At 29.8% G+C, this 22,874-nt stretch overlaps 1 protein-coding gene across 3 annotated transcripts in view; it reads right to left on the bottom strand.

The window, feature by feature from the left end:
* The window catches only part of LOC145319241 (uncharacterized), a 109,380-nt gene that overhangs the window by 54,607 nt on the left and 31,899 nt on the right, over positions 1-22,874 (bottom strand). For 2 of the 3 annotated variants that reach the window (XM_080161245.1, XM_080161247.1), the window contains exon 2: positions 7,448-7,520. In XM_080161245.1, the coding sequence (XP_080017371.1) occupies positions 7,448-7,520 (73 nt within the window). The remainder of the gene's footprint in view (positions 1-7,447; positions 7,521-22,874) is intronic. The other variant, XM_080161246.1, reaches the window with a different exon arrangement.

The raw sequence follows: 22,874 nt of genomic DNA, 5'->3' as shown, positions 1-22,874 counted from the left end.
GGGGGGGGGGGGGGTCTCTATTAGGTCTAGAGCATTATTAAACTATAAAAAATTTTACTATTTATTTTCTCTTTTTCTCAATAATTTAGGAATACCCTCAGAGTTAAATATATTAACCATGGTGTTTGACTTTAAAAGAAAATATATATTAGCAAATTAAATCTACTTTGTATAGAGAAAAATTTAGCTAAACTTTTCCTTAAATTTAGAATTTTGCTATTAAAAGGAAATTTTTATGGGCAAATTGAAAAATAAGAATCTTTTTAAAATTTTTAGATGCAATAAATTTTTAGTTGGTTTATACCCACGTCTTAGAAATGCCAATGAAATAATAAGCATGTGTGATTTATATGAACTACAAATGAGTATAAATCTTAGAACATATATTTTCAAAACCTTCTTTCCCTTTGTGTACAGTCTTTTTAGCCATAGAGTAATTTTTGTTGCTTTTTATTACTTTGATAACTTGCATGAAAAAAGAAGATTCTAAAGAAGTCAGATCCAGCAACCCCGTATAACTAAAACCTCTACATTTCCGTCAAAACACCCGAGGTATTAGGTTAAGCAACTTTGATTGCACGACCTTTGTCTGAGAAACTGTGCATGGTTATGAGTTGCGCCTGTTTTGGGCCAAGACATTCCGTCTACTCTTACTATTTATTTCGCTCACTCGACATAGCAGTAGTAAAAACCATTTTTAACATTTTTAGTTATGATGCTGTGTCGGGCTGATATTCGAACCTATAACCTCCCCGACGACGAGCGGATGCGATACGTTTTGAGCCACGGTCGCGGGTTTCTAAAGAAGTAATAGTGTCTAAAGAATATGTAAGTAAGAGCCAGATAAAGTAGAAGTTTAATTTAGCTTAAATAGTTGCATAAGCGTTCTATACAACCTTTAAAATAAGTAAATTTAGTTGATAATGATTTAGCCGCGAAAGCCTTAATAAGAATAAATCTTATATACTAATGTTTATACTCTTTAGCCATTACTCTTTGTTTTAAGCTCATCTTTATGTTTTTAAGAACTAAAAATGAGAAAGAAAAGAAAGAGAGAGCAAGAGAAAGAGATGAAGAGAGAAAGAGAAGATGTGCTTTTAGTTATATTTTTGTTTCTTTGTAATATAATCATCTTAAAATTGCCTTTAGAGTGATTTTTTTTACATTCAATCACATTACCTTAACAAATTACAATTTATTGAAATCTTACTGTTATTATAAGATTATTAAAAAATCCGTAGGAATCTCCCTTAAAAAAAGATTAAAAGTCACGCCCTGCCACAAATTTAATACAAATTGCCTCAACTTTAAAACCATTTCTAATAAATATATCACCCATCCATCTTTTTGTATACAAAAACAATCCAGATTTTAAAATAAGCTATTTATAATTAGATTATGGTAAAAATAAAAAAGTAAGTTTTTTTTTCGTAATTACTTAAAGCATTTATATGAATTCCCCTCTATGATATATAATGTTATTAAAACTTGTGTAATTGCACTATTCCCATGTATCCCCAAAATAATATATAATGTTATTTCTCGTATTCATTTGAATCCAGTGGATAGGAACCGGTTCTCATGAATACGAAAAAACTATGTCTAGCATCGTATTATATCCAGTTTTCTACGAATATAGAAATGTACAATCATAAGATTAAAACTAGTTTCTATATCTGCGGAAAGCTGTTTATAATACGATACGAGAAATAACTATTAAACTGTGTAGTTGCACCATCCCTATGTATCCCACAAATAATATATGATGCTATTAAAACTTGTGTAGTTGCACCATCCCTATGTATCCCCAAAATAATATATAATATTAATAAAACTTGTGAAGTTGCACCATCCCTATGTATCCCACAAATAATATATAATGTTATTAAAACTTGTGTAATTGCACTATTCCCATGTATCCCCAAAATAATATATAATATTAATAAAACTTGTGAAGTTGCACCATCCCTACGTATCCCCCCAATAATATATAATGTAATCCTCTTAGAAATATTTTTTTTCAATTTTGAAAATTTTTACATAACATACAATAACACATAATGCTATTAAAACTTGTGTAGTTGCTAAATTCTAATATATCCCCCAATAATATATAGTGTTGTTACAACTTGTGTAGTTGCACCATCCCTAAGTATCCCCAAAAATTCATAATGTTAATAAAACTTGTGTAGTTGCACCATTCCTATGTATCCCTCCAATAATTTATAATGTTATTAAAACTTATGTAGTTGCACCATCACTATGTATCCCCCCCTGCGCGCAATGTATCATTTACACACATGGTCATTTCTTGGTCAAAGTGTCCACACATTGCCCCAGCAAATAAAAACAAAAAAATATGAAACAAACTTGTTAAACCTATATGCTGTTATTATATCGAATTAAGACTAATATTGTTAAGAGAATATTTATTTTTTATAGTATTAATTTTAATGCTTATTGTTAAGAAATGGCAAATTGAATAACGTGCAATATTGCATGGCAATAATAGGTCAAACCTTCCTTTTTCCATCTTATATCCTTTCCTCCATTTATTTTCTCTAGTTCATTTCCTCATCTATCTTATTTTTTCCTCATTTTCTCAATAATAATTCATTTCAATTTTCATTTTTGGAATCATTGCCTAATTGTAATAATTTAAAAAGATTAATTTATATTACTCTCAATTTTTCCTTTCTTCATATTGTAATTTTCTCTTTAAAAAAAAAATATCTATAATTTTAATTGCCTAAACTTTCTTTTAATTTTTTGAGGAGAGTAATCGAAGGCAGCAATTTAAACACATTAAAGTAAACTTATTCCCTAACCCATAAATATATGTATGTATTAGGTGTGAAGAATGGGGAAGGGGGGAAGGAGAGAGTTAGAACCCCCCTGGGGGAAAAAGGATGATACAAGTAGGTTGTGAGGGGGGGTTATGGGGGATTATGACAGCGTATTTGTCCATAAATTGGTCGTTACATGTCCAACTGAGTTTACTTTTACAGGGTGCCACAATAACTTTTACTTTTTATAGGGTGCAATAACATTATTTAGTTTTTACAGTGTGCCACAAATAAGAATGCTTAAAAGAGGTGGCAACACTCCCCCCCCCCCTCTCTCTAAAACAATATATTAGGTAGAACTGCCTTCCTTAATTTTCACCCCCTCAATAGTTTTCAACTCCTTACAAAAACTCTGTGCACGCCTCTGGTGCCACAAACATGTATTCTTTAAGGATACCACAGAAATATTTTCTATTATAAAAATATTCTCCAAAACGATACATTTTTGTCTTTGCGTTGAAGTCTCTAAAAATAATTATAGAAAAAAAGAAAATAACATTTAGGTAATTCCCATTCTATATTTTCATTTTACATTAAATTAAATTTAAATTCTTTAAGCCAATGAAGTATTAAATCATGAATATGGTAATTTATGACAATCATTTAATGAATGAAAAGGCGGGGGTTGGGGGATATTTATGACTAAAATACTTGGAACGTCCGAAAAAAGTGTTGTCACATTATACAACATATACCCCCACAAAAACTCCACCCCCCCCCCCGCCACGTCCCTCCCTCCTCCCAACACAGAAATTCAAAAGCCTTAAATAATCAATCAATCAACAGGCCGTAAAATATGCAAATGCTAAAATAATGTTGCAAATAATAAAACATTGCCAAAAATCAATCCACGAAAATAAAAAAGAAGAAATTTGTGGTGCTTTCCCTCAAAGTTCCTATCGAACACTGAAACAATCTCGCTTTATTTTGTAGGAAAATTAAAAATAAGTGGGGTGGGTCCTGTGCTTAACCCCCAGGGGGCCTTAACTCTGCTGGGCTAACCTATAATAATTACAACCTTACCTAAAATAATAAAAAAGAAACAAAAATCCCCACCAACCTCTTATTTTCATTTCTTACGTGGAGGGGGGGGGGGGGGAGGGTAGTAATCAGCTAGGAACTTTGAGAGAATACAGAACTGATTCTGATATTTATTTATTTATTTCTGATATTTATTATCCTTTTATATAGAGTAGTAAGCTTTATTGCTTTTCGCTGAATTGATAAGGTCCTCATCTAAAGTAAAGCTTAATATATAAAGTGTGGGTATAGTATAAGTATAATATCATATAAGTGGTGTAAAATGTTAAAAATAAAAGCAGAACTCACGGTCATGACCAATTATGATTTTATTATCATATAAAAATTTTCCCTGAAAGAAACTCTATTATTTTGATTTGTATTACCTAATTTACTAAATCAAATTTAGAAGTAAGTGTAATGCGAATTCACTAAATTGTCAGCCAAACGGAAAGCATTGCCAACTGCAATGTAAAGCCCACGAAAGGGGTTAAAGGCTTGGAGGCAGTGAGAATTTGGAATCCTGCAAGGTTTACATACATACAACTTTTGCTATGTAATTTTTACAATTTTAAAAATTCAAGTATATTTTATGACTTTAAATGTAGCTAAGACTGATAAATTGTTATGCCTAAGAGTTTTTTGTCTCTAGATTATGGGGAGTGGGTTAAAAAAGAGATGCCTCCCCAATTTCAATTTTAAAAGGGCTATATACTATCTTACTTTGTCAATATGACAACAGCACAAACTTAAATAAAATTGAAAATAAAAGTCTCCCTTTGAAATAAATATTTATTCCTTTATGTGAAACAATGACTAATAGGAAAGTGAGAAAATTTTCTGGAAACTATTACTTTGCCAAAAATTTTACAATTCATTGAGGTTATCTCAAAAATGCTTTTAGCAGAATGTAGCTTCTCTGCAACTTTATCATATTTAGATGCTAAGGTTTCATAATACTTATGTTCTTGATTTATTCGGTAAAATACTTTACATTTTACTGTGTTTTATATGTTAACTTTTGACCATAATATTCTTTGTTATAATAAATAAATACTATAGAAATCGTGGTGCTTTCCCTCAAAGTGCCTATCGAACAATGTAGATCTCCTACAAAGGTCTTTATCCCTGCAGAACCTGTACTTGCAGTGTCCCTACTCTTCTATGGATACGATGTATCCCTTAAAACCTAACTTTAGTCCGAAGTTATGAAATAAGGGATAGGGTAGATAGGTAAAACAAGGCACTAATAATAATCTATCCTGTCTTGAAATGTTAAGGTTCTTGTTATTGTAATAACAGCTGAAACTGCATAAAATGGCAATAAAATTGACAGTAACTTGATGACCCTAACAAATGAGCAGCTACAAAACTATTGCTAGAAAACAATATAAGGATCAAGTCTGATAAACGAAAGATGGGTATTTTGGTAAATTAAAAGGCTGATTAAAGTTTAAATGTCTGGCCGCATAACTATAAATAATAAGGTCCACCTAACACTTTTAATGTTGCTTTGATATCAAATAAGAGTATCGTCTACAAAAAATATTTTTTTTATGATTACTTAGCCCTCTGTAGTAAGAGTCCCCTACAGGTGCTAGAAATTTAGTTTGTTTTGAATTGAAAACAATAAAGGAATGGGGGTAGGTTTACAGTGGTCCATTTTTAATTAAGAGTGAAAGCACCTGAAAGATAATAAGACATTTCTTTGTATTTCGAACTTGATCCCAATATTGTAATTTCTCCCTGCCCAATTATACTTTCCCCCCAACACTCAGTATTTACTCTCTTTTTTATGTTTTTAAGAGTTAAATTTGTATATTTTGGACAGAATGAATTTTTTTAGAATTTTATTTTATCAATTTTTAACTTTATTAACCATAGGATATTTTTAATATTAATAGTGATTTTTTAAATTTAAAAATATTATTTTTAAAGGAGTAACACTACATTAAAATTTAGATAATTAACTTATAAAGACGATTTGAGCGTAAGCAGTTGTTCAAAAGATTTCAATGACAATATTTAACTAACTTGCTCTCTTGCGGCCACAACTATCCCAAAAAATTTAGTGACTTGTGCCAAGAAGATATCTTTTCAAGTGCGGCTACAATTTAGCAACAAAAATATTAATTAGTAATTAATTAATTACACCATTCATCTATTTTTTTTTACATAAATATGATATCTATATTATAATAAAAAAAGTCTCAAAAAGTTAATTTACGTGTTAACATAATATATTAGAACATTTTGTGCATTATTGTAACAACTCTACCTCCCCAAGCCCCCCTTCTCTATCTGTCCATGTCTGTTTGACACCATAAAATTCATCAATCATCTCAAACATTTTCTGCCAAAAATTTGAGAAATTTATCCACAAAAATTTCAAAAAATATTTTAAATGCTCATTTAACACATTTTTTGTCATTTGGAATAAAAACAAATATTTTGGAAAATAATTATCATCTTAATTTGATTAAAATTTTAAAATTATATGATTTCTTTTTTAGTCTCCCTAAAAAAGAAGATTGTTTCTGGCAATCCTTAAAAAAAGAAACAGCCAAAATTTTGTAAAAATCTTCGAATGCTTTTAATAAAAATAAAACAGCGTATAGCGTCCAATAAAAAATGACGTCATACAATACAAATGACCAATGATAGGACAGTATACATTATAATTGACCAATGGCAAATTGTATGATGGCCTATCATTGCTCATTTGTATTGTATGAGGTCAATTTTATTGGACATTATATGCTGTTTCATAAAAATCCTTTAAAAAGTATCTCGTTTTAAATACTTAAAACTTTTAAAGATCTTTTCCAGAATCAAATTTGATAGTTTACCAAACTTTAAATTTTTTTTCTCAAGAATTGGGCTCTGATCTAATTATTAAATCTTTTGACCTTCCAATATTGACATCTATTCTACATAATTATGGATAAAAATGTGCATATCTAATGTAACAAATTATATTAGATTTTTATCATAAGATAACTAGTTTAGTGTTAGTTACTCAACGTATCGTATTATTACAGCTTTCCGCTGATATAAAAATGTACAATTATAAGATTACAACTAGTTTTGCTAGCCCCGAGATGCCGATGTCACGGGTTAACAAAACTGGTTTTAATATTATAATTGTTCATTTTTATATTGGTAGATATAATACGATACATGATTTTTCAGGTTCTAATCCAGCGAAGCCATACTGGAAAATATATTCCCTTGTAGATGAAAATGGTACTCTTCTTATGAAAATCTATTTTTATACTTATTATATTAGGACAAAATAATTTTTTTTGTAAAAAAATATTAAAGGAAGAAAAATTAAAGCCAAAGAAGATGTTCTTAAGAAAAGAGAACAAAATTTATCTTGCTTAAAATGTAAGACACATTTAATGAAGTATTTACTGATGAAGTTAAATTATAGAGATACTACGCGTATAACAACGATTGAAGTTCTCTTCAAAAAATCTTTTAAAATATGACTAGTTGCTATTCATTACGAGTATTCCTACTTGTTTGAGTATAGATAGGACGATTCTAACAATAAAATTCAAAAAGTGATTGGTAACCTGTTTTATGAGGATCAGTGAAAGGATTAAAACTCCAGGTGGGAATATCAAGGTACGTCTCTACTGAGCTCTGCTGAAATAAAAAAATAAATATTAATGTTGAGTCTTAAATAATTTGTAACAATTCTTATTTTTATAATTTATAAAAAAGGTACAACAATGTTGAGACTTCAGTGTTGTGCACAGAGTTTTAAAACCCCCCTCTCAATTTGTGACACCCACCTTAAACCAACCAAAATCGAGAGGGGTATAAGTGGGTGGTTAATTTAGTTGAAGTGTACACCTAGGGGGTTGTTGACCCCCCTGAAATTTGAAAATGGCGTGGTTTTACCTCCCTTCTGCACTCCTCTCAGTGAATCGTATGCCCCCTTTTTCATGTTTAAAATTATAATTACATCAATAGAAAACTGCACTTACAAATTTTACCCAAGATAAATGATTAACTATACAAGAGCATTCTCATTCTTTTCTTTAAGAAATCTAACTTGAGAAATTTTGCTGTTATTTTTCTCTCAATGAATATTTTCCTAAAAGCGATTCATACTATTTTTTTAAAAAGCCATATATGCCCAAAACTGTTTAATAGTTATAAATAATCATATTTCAGTATGGCTAAGAACAGGTTCTAATCTAGCGGATATTAATCGGTTTCGAAGTTTTGGAAACGTTTTTTTAATAACACATTAAATGTCCTGAAAGCAATGCATGTAAAATAGATTTAACCAAAAAAAAATATGTTCCAAATGTATGATCATCAAAAGGCCTCATAATTTCAATGCTTTGGCAATTTTTTTTTGCAAATGTTCATAATGTTCATGTTTTCAGAGAAAAAAATGCCCTCACCCCAGTGGGTAAGATCTAAACAAACAAGGCCTAAACATCCATGCTTATCATTAACAATAGGGTTGTGCTGATTCGGATTAAAATAATAAATTTTGAAAAAATTGACTCAAGCTTCACACCAAAGATTGGTAGACATACAAATCAACTCAAAGTACGGAAAAGACTTGGTTTGTTAGATGCAGATTAGATGATTATGTTAATGTATGAGCTATTACTCTTCTTTTCTGCAAATATTTTGCCAGTTTATTGTTGCGTTACCTATGAGAATACGAATAATTGTTATTTTGATAATTTAAGGGAATCATGTATAATAAAATTAAAGTAACTGCGGATTTTCTTATGATTCATATTATTTTACATTCCTTTTCTTTTGACCCTTTTAACAATCTTCCCTTTGCAGTTACTAAGCTTTATGGCAGTATCCCTCAAAAAGACAGTGGAGCACCCAATACCCCCACCAACGTTATTTGCATATCAATGTTTTATCTAAGCAAGAGAAAGCTCCGCAGAGACTAATGCGGTATTCTAAATTGAAGGGAAATCCTTTCTGATAGCCTTTTGCTAAAGCAGCGTAAAGTTGCCTATTAAAAAATACGTCATACAATACTTATGACCAATGATAGGTCAGTGTACATTGTAAGGGACCTATGGTAAAATGTATACTGGCCTATCATTGGTAATTCGTATTGCATGGCGTCATTTTTTATTAGGCACTATAAGATTCTTCCCTTTTGCTTTGTCTTTTCTGAAACGAATCATTTATCTTGATTTTTATTCATAAATAACGAGTAAGCAGGGGTCCAATAACGAATGGAGGGAATTTCCCCTGCTTTGCTAAGCTTTGCCTATAACTCGCATAAATTCTTTACTTTCCTTTGATGTGGCAAAACAATTAGCAAAGCCAGTGTCATCACAATACAACCATATTATTTCTATGAGAAACTGCTTTAAAAATGGTCCGATACTTGATAAACAATAATAGTTACTTTCATGAGTGCGAAGCAATAACAAGAAATATTTTTGTTGGTAGGATTTGTATGTATTTAATGTTTTAAAGTTCTGTTTAAAGGTTAGAAGAGCAAAAGAAAAAGAAAAAATTAGCCATCAAACAAGGACTTTAGATCATACTTATAATACAAATAAGGTTGGTGTTGATGACACATAGACAGATGTATGTACATGCCCTAATATAAGAGTACCTGCTCTTCTTCAAATTATCTTGAATATATATTTTTTTTCTAAAGTATGTTAGCCACATATTAGCATCAATGCAAGAAAACTGAAAAAATACATGCAAATTTTGTTTTACCCCATATTATTTTCAGAAGATATATGATAGAACATATTATAGAAAACATTCTTTCTTAAAAAGAACCATGATTTTTTTTTGTAGGTACGTGTTTTTAAAAGAAGTATTTTATCAATAATATGATACCAATAGGGATGGATTCTTAAAAGCAAAGATGATCTTGTAAAATATCATAACTGTAAATTGTTTTTTTTTTATGTCAAATAAGCTATGAAAATTGGCATTATATGTATTTATATAATAAATTTGCAAATTACAAATAAGAAACGGTTAGTTACCTAATATTGCCGCGATGTTGAAGCGTAAACAATTATACACAATTAGAAATGACGCGGCATTTTGTTTGTCATTGCGCTTAATGAAGTTAATTTTTCAGTCAGAGGGCCCCCGTGGCATATTTTTTTCCAGCTATTGCTACCCTTATGTCTCTATAAAGATTTGATACATACATTAATTAAATTTATAAAACTCTGTTTTACAAGAAGGGGTATTTCACCTGAAGAAAATTACATTTATCTAGTCTAAGCCAGTTTAATTATATAAACTATTTTTCAATAAAATGAAGAGCAGCTTTCCTACTTAAAAATTCGAATGATTAAGTGCATAGGTATGATGTTTTGATTTTAAATTACATTTTCTTTTTGCTTTCTTTTCAAAATTGCAAAGGCTGTGCTCTAAAAGTTACCTTACAAAACTAAAATAATGAATTAGCAAAGAATTCTATTTTACATATTAATATTAAAGACTTAAGTTTATATTAAATGAAAATATAATTTAAAGCCACTTTGAAAAACATAAGGCCCTAGATCTATTGGTGTAATTGTCCAATCAACTGCCAATATATATGCAGCTGACAGTGGCAGCTTGCAGCTGAAGTTAAACTATATACTTTCTGCTGCTATCATCAACTTAATTTTAGCAGTTGCGGACTATTTATTCAAAGTTTTGTCTGCTGTTGGTTGAAGTTGAATTAGCTAAAAATGATTCCCCAGAATTTAAAATAGGGTCTTTAGTTTATCAGTTGAGATATCGCTAACCACTGAACCAATTTAGTTTTTATTTTGGGAAGCTTTACAAAAGGATTATTTTTTGAATATTTTATTTTCAAATTTAAGTCTTGGTATGGTTTTAAGCTATTTTTTAGTCCCCTCCTATCAAATTGAAAACAAAGCTTCCAGATGCTAAAGGCGCACCCGCAAGAACTATTTAATACTACATATTTTTCGCTGGTTTTAAGGCCAACCTATTTGAATTTGGCCACCTACTCGCCAAATATTATGCTAATCACTATTGACATTGACAAATCTTATAATTCATCTTACATTTCTTTAATTACTATAACTTTTTTTAATGTCTAATGTTGAGTCATGACTTGTTATTCAATACTCTTAAACTTAAAACAAATTTGCAAACGGCTATAACACACTAAAATATTTCTTAGCAGCTTGAGAACAACAAAAATGTAAAAAAGACCTATTTTAAGCTTCTCTGAAAACCAATTTACAATAATGACATTCTTTTGATAATTGATGTTACGTTTGATTATTCATATTTTTAATTTGTTTTCAATTTAATAATTTTATATTCACTTACATTTCATCTTTGTATCTTATGGCCGGTAGAGGTCTTATTAAAATATTCTATCCATATTTATTACACCCTACTTTCTCAAGAGGAGAAAAGGGGGAGTGAGAGGGGCGTGTCTGAAGGGTTATGGGGGCGTGGGAGGTGAGTATTGTTTGATCATCATTACAAATTGGACAATCTTCACACAACATGCAATCTTTACAGGGTTTTAGAGATTGGACATTTAATAAAAGAATATTTTCCCTTACCCCCATACTATTTGAGTTTGAATCTTACCCCTTCATTTTTTTATGTGATGAAGCCTCTAGAGGCCCTCTAGATGCATGGGGTGGAGCAACTAAGTAACATAATTAGTATCAAACTTTTCTGTATATTATGTTAACATAATTTTTTTGTGGTTTAAATACATGCTTTTCATATAATGTCGATAATGTGTCATTTTTAAACACTTCAAGCTTAAGTCGACATATTCATTAAATATATCAACAAAATAGCTCTATTTTTCACAAGGTAATGTATCTTAAAATATCCTATAATCATTCTTTCAACGCTTATCTTTAATTTAATTTTAATGCTTTTCTTTACTAGAAAAAATATATTTAGATTCATAATCTTAAATATCATAAAAATAAATTGCACAGTTTTTTTTCTGCAACAAAACTAACATTGCAATTTAGCTCCAAAATAGTGTTATAAAGAAGATTCCCTTCATAGTGCAAGGGATGAGAAAATATTTAAAAATTTTGTTGTTTCTCGATTAATCTTTTTTATCAACAAGAATGACTACGTCCAGAAATATCAGTTTAGCTTGAATTAAATAATAATTGTTGATTTTTTTTCTCTAAACATTATTATTTAAAATTAAATAAAAATAGATGTATAGAAAATACTGTGTATAAAATATTTGTCGGCTAGTTCAGTAAGTAATCACTTTTCTAGACTATTTGAAATTAAGAGAACAAATTATGAACAATTGCACTTTCCCTTCACCCCTTTTACGCACATTTACAACTCGTCAAGATAAAAAACAACAACTTTGTTTTAACAATATCACTAAAATTACGTATTTTTCAGAATTATTGATTGGTAAAAGATAGAATTTAAATTTGGAAATGGATGGCTTTTATATTGAACATTATCTGATATTAATAGAAGCCTGATCAATTGTTGAAGCCAGGAAATTGAATTAGAAATAAGCACGAGTTGAATCATTTGGACGAAATTATATTCTTAAATTTACTCCACAAATATTTTGTCTTAAAATATCTAATTCAAAAATCATTTGAGCTATTATACTTGAACAGTTTTTTAAGAGCACCAAAAACATTGGCGTTGGAGGTGTTAAAAGCTTTCTCTAAATGGAAAAGATTCAGTTTTTTTTTATTTTGCTAATTTATATACTTTGCGCTAATGCAAATGTCGTTTAAGCTTTAAATTAGGGAAATTAATTTGGAGATATTTAACATTTAAGTTTAAAACTCAAATGAATATTGTGATTTTAACAAGGACAATTATGTTAATGAGAAGCGCATCATGAATAATGTGATCACAAAACAATGGAAATAAACAATTATTTGGATTTTCTAATAAATCTGATCTTGTTGCTTCGCCCCTAGCCCATAGGGAAGAACAAAAGAGGTCAGGAAAATAGCCCAAAACTGACCTAAGCTCTAAACAATCAAAATGCTTTCCTGAAAAATACAACCACTTCGAATTTCTGAAATATTTGGCTTCATACATAAAAAACCTTACTGCTTTATATCATAAGATTTATTAGAAACCGTTAATGATTAAAATGTTAAAGACAATCTACGAACCTCGTAAAAGTGTCTGACTATGACGTCAGAAAAAATTAACAATTAACCAATGAGAGATCGCTATATATTTTACACAGTGAATACTGGCTTCTCATTGATTAATTGTTAATTTTTTCTGACGTCATAGTCAGACACTTTTACGAGGTTCCAATCTACTTGTGTGTCCCGGTTGGACGGACGGACAAATGAAACCCAAATTGTAAAGTTTCTAAACGTTTAAAAAGTAAAACATTTTATAGCAAAACAAACAACAAGCATGTGAAATCATTTCTTATTTTACAATTTCAAATCCAATTATGGTATTTAAATAATGTTGCTTATAAATATAATGTAATGTATTTAAAAGATGATCAAATATAAAACAGGGAAATATATTCTAAAGATTAAAGATTAGGACATATATGTTCACAGTTAGCGCAAATATATCAAGCTAACAAAATTGTTTCTTAATGAATATATTCTTTTTTAAGATTTTGGACAGGTACTATCAATATATCATTTAAGATGATAATTTTATTTTATTTTTATTATTTTTATTAAGTTTTATTATTTGTTATTTAGGCATTAAAGTTAATAGTTGAAACAGCTTAAAGTGTATAATAAAAATGACGTCATACAACACAAATGACAAATGAGAGGCCAGTATACATTTTAGCATGGTCAATCAAAAAGTATGATAGTCATCAATATTATTCGTCATTTGTAACGTATGACGTCATTTTTTATTAGGCACTATAAGCTACTTCTAATAGTTTCTTAATGTGACCGTTTGACGTACGTATTCAACTTTTTTACATGATAATAGCTGATCTACTAAGAATGATTTAACTTATATAAGATGTTCAATTAGTTTAATTTTTATAATGTACTCTTACAATTATTGTTTAATAATGTTTATTCCTTTCCTTGGTGAAAAGGGCAATTTGTTATGTTGATAGTCTCGTATAAATTCTCTCACACAGAGAATTTCTGGACACAATTTGAATTATTGGGCTGAATTAACCATGTGAATAAATTGTGGGGGGCCACATTATCTCCCCCCCCCCCCTCCACTCCACCAACCACTTAACTTATACATATTTTTCTCTGACCATCTTTCTAAACATTTTCAGGAAAGTAGTGATAGTCAATTAGAAATAAATGTTTTTTACACAATTTTACATTTTGCAAAATAAAGGTGGGAGAGTGTTTGTATAACCGATTTAATTTCAAATAAAATATCATGATAACTGATTGAGTTATCCTTCTCAAAGATAATTTGTGAAAGAGGGTTGACTTTAAAACAATTTGCTTTTTGTCGATAATGTCAATGGTCTTTAAGTCAACTGTAAGGTATTAAATAGTCATGGATTATATGTATACTTTTTACTGAATGATAATTATGCCGGCTATATGGCATTGCATACAAGTAGTTTTCAAGTGTTTTTTCTAGGAGGCATCCCTATAGCCCTGATGTATGTTTGAACATAATAAGTTTGGCTGTGTTTGATGGATGCTTCAATCCTCTCAGGATTGGTATAAAGTAGGCACAAAGACGGGCGGGGAGTTAGATTAAAGTTCATACAGAATTCTAGTATAGTATCCCATCTACTCTTAATATATAAACCAATCAAAATTAAATAAAGTCCGCAAAGATGTCCGAATAATGAAACGTTATTAATAACTTTGATGACTAGTGTAATAAACAGCTCAATATCTCCTCCCTCCCTGACTCCTACGATTGTATTTCAAAATGATTTTCTTCCGCTAAATGAGGTTTAAAAATTAACTTTAATTCTAAAATGTCCTTTTAGAAATTTAAAATTGAGGTTAAAAAAACTTTTATAAAGCAATGGATTCAAAACTATCTTTCAGGGAAAAATTATTACTTTTTCTGACTCACCCGAATTTATATAGCTATCCATGTAGTATACATATAAATTTATATCTTAGCTAGCTCATCTTAACCACAGACATGCCCAAGTATTCATAAACAACAGACAAAGACTTTAATAAATAACCCAACAAGAACATTATTTAAGATTAAAAATAACAGTAAATTATAGTACACTTATAAACAGGAATAGACTTTAGATTGCGTAGTATAGACTGATCAACAGTTATAAATATAATGCATAGAGAGTATAGACTGCGCAGATACTGTAGATCCGTAGTACTTAGATACTGTAGTATTTAAAGACTTAAGTTTATGTTAACGTAATGCCCAATATCAGCTTTACTACAAGAAACATATATTTTCTAAAGTTTTATGTTAATATATATCAATAGAAGAAAAAATGTAAGATTTTTTTATTTACGAAGCATCTCTATAATTTACTTTGTCTGACCGTCCGTAACACTATGCAGAAATGTGATTTTCTCGGCTGCTATAAAATAGGTTGCTGAATTTCTTTGTTAAGCTTTCGCATACCAGTATGTAATTTAATTCGTCCGTTTGTCTGTCAGTCATGCTAAAAAAATTAACATCTGAATAAGTATCTGAAACATCTGCTCTATAATTTGATTTGTCCGTTTGTTAATCCTTTTCCTCGCTACTTATGTATGTTGATTCTTTGTTATCAAACTTATTTTTCGGATTCCATGTCCCCTCTCCCTTATTTGATAAGAACAATATATCCTCATTTTATTTGCTTTCCGTCCACGAACACATTAGCTAGCCATGGCAGAGCATGATTTATCTGCCAAATTTCATCTCATTGTTCAACCATATGATAATATATGTGCACTATTAAAAGTAATAAGGAATATAAACACATCAAAATTCTAAAGCAACATTTTTCTTTTCAGATAATGGATTAATTATTGTGGATAAATAATCAATATAAGAGCTGTTATTTTATCATCAAATAAAAAACAAATTGTAATACTACGTGCAGACTTTAATAATTTGCTAAAAATCGAGAGAAATTTATGATTTTATAAGTTTACAAACTGCCAAAAAAACATAACGTTAGTTTCAAGGGACCAGATTTAACATGCAGAAATTCCAAAATCAAAGAATGGTTATGCATCTAATAATATTAACGAATTTAAAAGCCATCATCCATTTGGCCAATTTGTGTTTTAAACAAAAAATTAAAGATCTTTAAAAGGTACTGTAGACTTTAATTATGTTTGTTTTTTAATAATTTCTGGAAAAGTAGCAGGTCAACTCTATAACTTTCATATATCCGTGATTATCTCAGTCGGTCCCACAAAATATCTGACTTTTTATTACAGAAAGAAAGTACTTTTTAACAAGTAGTGAGGTCTTTGAAATATGTTATGTAATTTGGTCTGCATAATATCTATATTTTGGTGGTTTTAAGCTTATGTCCGGATCACACTAGAGGCTATGGACGAAAACACATGAAATGTAGTAAAAGGTCAAAAAATATTTGAACCAAACAATAAAATAGATATTTTATTTTACAGCTAGAAAACAATGGAGTGTAATATTTTTACTTTATTTTACACAGCTGAGATATTCAATTGAAATCATTTTATGTTTTAGTTATTGATCGGACTTTAAAAAGCAAAACTTTTCTACGTCTAATATTTTTCACATTGAAAATTTTGTATCTTGTGACTTTGCTTGCACGACCTTTTTCAGGAAGTTCAAATTGTGCATGTTAATCAGTTGCGCCAATTTGGATCAAAGCATTACCCTTATACTCTTACTATGAATGTCGCACATCAAACAAAGAAGCAGAAGGTACAATGTTTAATGTCCTTAGTAATGATGCGTTTTAGGTAGAAATTCTAAACCCTTACCACCCTAAAGAAGACCGTATTCGCTAAGCTACAGCTGTGGGTAAGTAGGACGAATGGTTACGGACCCAACATGTAAAATCCTTAAATCATAAAAAAAACTCAAGACATTTGACTTTTAATTTTATTCAACGTTTCGAGGGCAAAACTGCCCTCATCATCAGAAATGTTTTCGTCCATGAACATTGTTAACAAAACACAAACAGCTGTGGGTTTTATATGAAAATATATTTGCAAAGCTAACAGGTAGAGTGAGCAAAACTAAGCTTTATATATCATTTGCGTGTTAAGAGTCTAGAAAATCATGATGGAATAGTATAACTGCATATTCAAGTTTCCAACTGTAAAAAGGACAATAGCACATATATTTTATAAATGCTATGTGGTCTTTTCATCAATATAAAAAAACATATTCGAGGACAATGTAAAATATTCTGAAATCCATTATAGCTATTTATCGCATAGTATTCAAGATAACTTTTCGCGAATAGTAAAATAAAAATCTTAAGATAAATTCCAGTTTTGTTGGCCTTGAGGGGCCAAAGTCACGGGTCAGCCAAACTTGTATTAATTTTACGATATTTATCATAAATGATAATATTTATAAGTAGCGCAGTTATAAAATCTTTTTTAAAGGTAAAGAAGGCAATTATATTTTTAGAAATACCAATAAAATACAATATATAAGAAGTTTATATTTAATAGTTAATCTGTATTAGTGCTGTGGTTATCAAGATCTTTAAGAACAAACATATATTAACAATTATTAGGATTGTAAACATGGACCTATCATTCTTTATGCCTCAATAAAAATCCGCGGCAAATGCGCAATGCAAGTGCCAAACAAAGCTTCTTTACATCCTTTACCCATACCAACTTTAGAAACTATCTACATTATAAAAAAGGCGGATTTTTATAAATACAAAAAACCTTCATGTATACTTTTTGATAATATTAAACTCTCAAAAAAAAAAGAAAATGAGATATTCAATGTTCATTTTTGCCAGAGTTAAGTGGGTTAATTCGATAAATATTTTTTGTATGTATATTTAGAGATTTAAAAGTTGGATTTCCTTTTTCTGTGAAACATTTATACTAATGCCTATATAATCTGATGTAATTCTATATATTGTCTTGAATTTTAAGATTATCTTTAAAACTCCACAATACAGTATTAATCCTATTGTGTCCATTTGCAGTACCATTTTGATCATTCCAATAAAGTTAAAAGATGCGCTTTTATAATACGACATTATAAAGTGTCGACAAAAACCGAAAAAACTTTAAAACAGCTAATTTTCTTCTAGTTTTCTATAGTGCTTACCTAAAATAAAATAACACATGAGATATTTGTTTTAAATAATGGTAGGGGGTATATCTATCCAGTGTCTATTTATCTTAAGTTGGTGGAGGTGCCCTCCATTAAAACAGTCTTTCCTGGACCTATAATACGCTTAACTGCTGAGAAACACCATATGGGTATTGCAGGATCTTAAATAGACAGAAAGACATCCTGTTACTTTTATATAAGATTGTCAAATTAAATAATATTGTTTTAAACTTTACGTTTATTTGCTTGTTATTGCTACGCTGCTTTTGGATGCTTTTTTTTGTGTAAAAATGTTTGCCCACCAAACATTATGCATCAAGCAGCTATTTAAAGTTGAAGAAAAGCTCTCAAAATACTTCTCTACATGTTCCTAAATTGTCCATAGTAAACTGGTCAAAGAGTTTAAAATTCAAGGAAGAAAATTAAAATCTGCAGCAGGTAGTTTTTTATGAAATAATATTTCAGTTCAAACTTGTAACCCACGAAGTTTAAATAAAACTATTAATCATCAATCCCAAATAAAGAGGATTTAATGAAGATACACAAAAATACCTTTTCTGTAATTGAAATTAGTAGTTGAACGTTTGGGTACTCAAAATATTGATATAACCAATAAAAATTCAATATAAGTTCCGAAAGTTGTTGAGCCAATGAATAAGAAAACGTTAATATCTCCCCATATTAACATCCACTGTGCAAATACTAAACTAGAGAAGCTACCCTGTAAAGGAGAACCCGATCGGTTGAGCGGTTAGCGAGATCCTTCGCTACAAACAAACAGACAAACAGACACACAGACAAACAGACAGACATCGTTCTACTTTGTATTATAGATTATCCTTGCCATTTCTCTCTCCAAAGCTATTAACATTTCTACTTAACATTGTATATACTTTGAAATAGACATGCAGTTTAATGGTATTGTAAAACAATTATGTAATTTGCCTATAGTTAAACTATGTCTATTTTTGGGAAATAAAACAAGAAAAAAGTGGATAAATAGGTAAATAAACTGATCTTTGCCCTTTCAAACAAAAGGTTTTTGAAGCTGTTAATTTGTTTACAAAAAACGATGTCTCTCTGTGAATCGTTAAAGTGTAGCAAAATTATCCCATTATAAAAAAGTAAAGTTTTTTTTTGTGTGAAGATTAAAATTTATATTACCACTAAACCGAGTGTTTTTTATTTTAATTAAGCTTCACATAGGTCCTGGGATGGTTTAATACTATTTAAGATTACTAGCGGCTTCGCCCCTAGCCTCCAGGGGCTTTGCCCCAAGAGGTGATAAAAAAAGTTAAGGTGAAATTTGTAAAAAAAAAGGACCAAGAATATCTCCTACAAAAAAAGGACCAAGGAAATCTTCTACAAAAAATGGGGGGGATTTTTGTTTTTTGGGGGTTGGGGGTGTCCCACCCCCCAAGAAAATAGCTTAAAACCACCACAGGACCAGTAGGTATATTCCCTGAAGAGTAAAATCGGATCGGTTTAGTGGTTACCGAGATCTTAAGCTTCAGACGGACGGACGGACAGACGGACAGACATCAAGCTACTTTGTATTATAGATTTAAAAATTAAAGTAAAGTCGAAATTGAATTATTCAAGTTTGTTTGCTTTTATCATATGAAATCAATCTGCAAATGCATTTTTTTTCAATATAAAAATGCTAGATCAACTTACTTTTTGGCCACCTAAGAACAATGGAAAAACAAAGTGATTGGACTCGTTTAAAAAGCATTCAAAAATAAGATAAAACAGTGCATCAAATCTTTTTTATAAAAAACAGTAAGTGAATTTATATTGAAATTGATCTTTATATTAAAGAAAGGATTGTTTCAGCAAGGCATGCGTATCTTTAAATATAGATGAACATTCCAATTTTCAAAATAAAATCTTCGACCGCTTTTTGTATCCATTATATCAACGCAATTTTCATTCTTTTCGGTATGCGAATTGACCGATTGAAATGTTCTTCTGAAACCGTTGCCACTTTATGATTATAAATATTAGTTAAATGATACGTTTGGATATTGTGTCATTAAAAGCGTAAAAATAACAACAAACAACGTTTTTGTTGTTGTTCTTTTTAATCAATTTTATCAATTTAAAGAATTTTCTTTTTTATACAATATACATTACCAATTACTAGCTTCACTATCCTTGCTAAAAATAATGCTTGTTTAACTTTATATTCTTTTATCTAAATGAAAATCTGGTTTTATTTAACCTTAATGTTTTGCTTTTCGCACCCAATTGTAAAAAAAATGTTTAAAATCTTGCATTGGGATTGAAAACAAAACACAGAAAAAAATCCTAATTCAATTTAAATTGAGCGCCAGTCGCACCTTTATTGATTTCATTTAAATTTAGATTAGATCTATAAATGTTCATTGATTTGATTAGTTAGATACATTTGAAAAATGTTTCGACCAATACAAACAGGGAGTTTTATGCCACAAGAAAGTTACATCTTAATGAAAAAAACAATAAGTTTATTTGAAAAGGAAAAAAATAATTTAATTAAGATTTAGACACTCAGATCATCAGTTCCAATTAAGATGTACAAAATAAGAATTTAAAAGAAATTTATGCATTTTGAACCCTTAATATTATTAAACATTTTTTTGTGGACAAGATATTCTTGAGAATATTTAGTTAATGGTAATAATAACTTGAAAATTATGTTGATTATGTTAAACTGTAACCCCTAAACGATTGGCAGACACTGTAATCATGTAAACAAAATATAAGCAAGGTGATGATTTTAAAAAAAGAATAGCAACCTTCAAAGAAGCGAAAAACACTATTTTAAAAGGCTCAACACAGTCAGCTAGTATTACACAGTGCGTTCGAAGGTACTTTGACTTTTGTGTAAGAACCTAAATTAGGACATAGTGCAAAATGCAGCTGTTTTTGAGAAAATTAGATTTGAAAATTTCAAGTTCAATTTTCATCCCCTAGGAGTTGCCGCATAATTAAGACAAGAAAAGCAAAATTTATTAATTTAAAATTTTGAACAAGTTTGCTTTTATAAAGTTTATCATAAAAACACTCTATTTATGATTTATTTAAGGTTGAATTTCCGTGACCTTAGCAAAGCAATTGATAAAAATGGTTAAGAATCAACTCAGTTTATGAATAACTTTATGAAAGCCAACTTGTTCAAAATTTTAAATTAATAATCTTTGCTATTCTTGTCATGATTATGCGGCAACTCCTAAGGGATGAAAATTGAACTTGAAATTTTCAAATCTAATTTTCTCAAAAACGGCTGCATATTAGATTTTATGGAAAAGTGAAATTAAGTTACCTAACCTAGGGTAATTAAATGTACTATGTCCCAATTTAGGTTCTGACACAAAAGTCAAAGCACCTTCGAACGCACTGTGATTAGGTTTTATAATAATGTTTTTCTATTCGTTGGCTTCACAACTATGGGGACTTTAGTGAATTTTGATTGGTTGATTCATTAAGTTGAGTGTTCAAACGTTGCAACCACTAATTTTAATATATAGAAGGGATGTCGAAACGTTTCAACCCCTAATTGTAATCTACAGAAGAGTAATTTTGTTTGTCATCATTGGGGATATAGATAAATTTATCGGCCATAGTCTTATCTCTTTAGATCCCTGGGTTAAATAATGTTTTCCCCATATCCGTACGACATACGGACGAAAAGAATTAAAGAGTTGATAGGCGCCTAAAAAGGCCAAAGATTGTTGCATATTTATGATGTGCATAAGTGTCAAGTAATCACATATTAGTGTAATATCATTAACAAAGTATTCACAAAAAAAAAACAAAAATACATTAGATAATAATAGAATCACTAAATTTATTTTTCAATTAGTTTCTCTTTAAAAAGATTATTGAAATTATTAATTGCTCGGTAATAATGTTAATTTTTGAATATTTTTGATTCGATTTTAGAAGATTTTTTATAAAGAGTTTTCGATTATAACACACAAAAAATCATATTTACTCTACATTATTTTGTAAAGAACCCACGCCAGATTTTTTAGTCTGTTAGAAATCACTTTATATGTACTGTCAAGTATTTAGCTGAAATGTACGAAATCCGTTTTGATATAAAAAGTTAATAAACACCTATTAGCCTGGCTTATATGGTTAGGAATTTGTTAATTACCCCTGGCTAAATATACAATTAGCCAACATTCACACACTTTATACATGCATACAATTATGCATGATAATGCAGAGAGGAAGGGGAAATTGGGCTGTTTATTACGCTAGTCCCCAAAAGTTTAATAATAATGTTTTCTTATTCGTCGGCCTAACTACTTTGGGGACTTTAAATAAATTTGGATGGGTTGGTTTATTAAGTTGAGTGTCCAAAAGTTTCAACCGCTAATGTACAAAAATGGTAATTTTTTGTCTCATTATTGGGGATGTAAACTATTTTATCAGCCATTGTCTTATCCCTTTATATCCATGATGATAAGGAGTACATTTAATGTCGCAAAATTTATCAAGTAGCACTAACTATGATTGCTGTTAATTAAAGGACAATTAGCCAATTATGTAAGTTTTAGCCTAGGTTTGTAGGTTTGAAGTATTGAAAAAATTATTTGATATTTCTCCCCCTCCCCCTTACATCACATGTAAACTTATGTCTTTGAAAGGTTGAAAAATTTGAGGGTAAAATTAATAGTTATTTCTTACATCGTATTATAAACGGCTTTCCGCGGATATAGAATGTACAATTATGAGATTAAAACTATTTTTTTTAGCCCCGAGGTGCCGAAGGCACCGGCTAAAAAAACTGGTTTTAAT

This window comes from Acartia tonsa, chromosome 5 (genome assembly GCF_053477335.1).
Source record: "Acartia tonsa isolate MP-2025a chromosome 5, ASM5347733v1, whole genome shotgun sequence".
Classification (NCBI taxonomy): domain Eukaryota; kingdom Metazoa; phylum Arthropoda; class Copepoda; order Calanoida; family Acartiidae; genus Acartia; species Acartia tonsa.
Note: the sequence above shows the minus strand (reverse complement) of the source record. Positions and strands in the feature narration are given on the sequence as shown.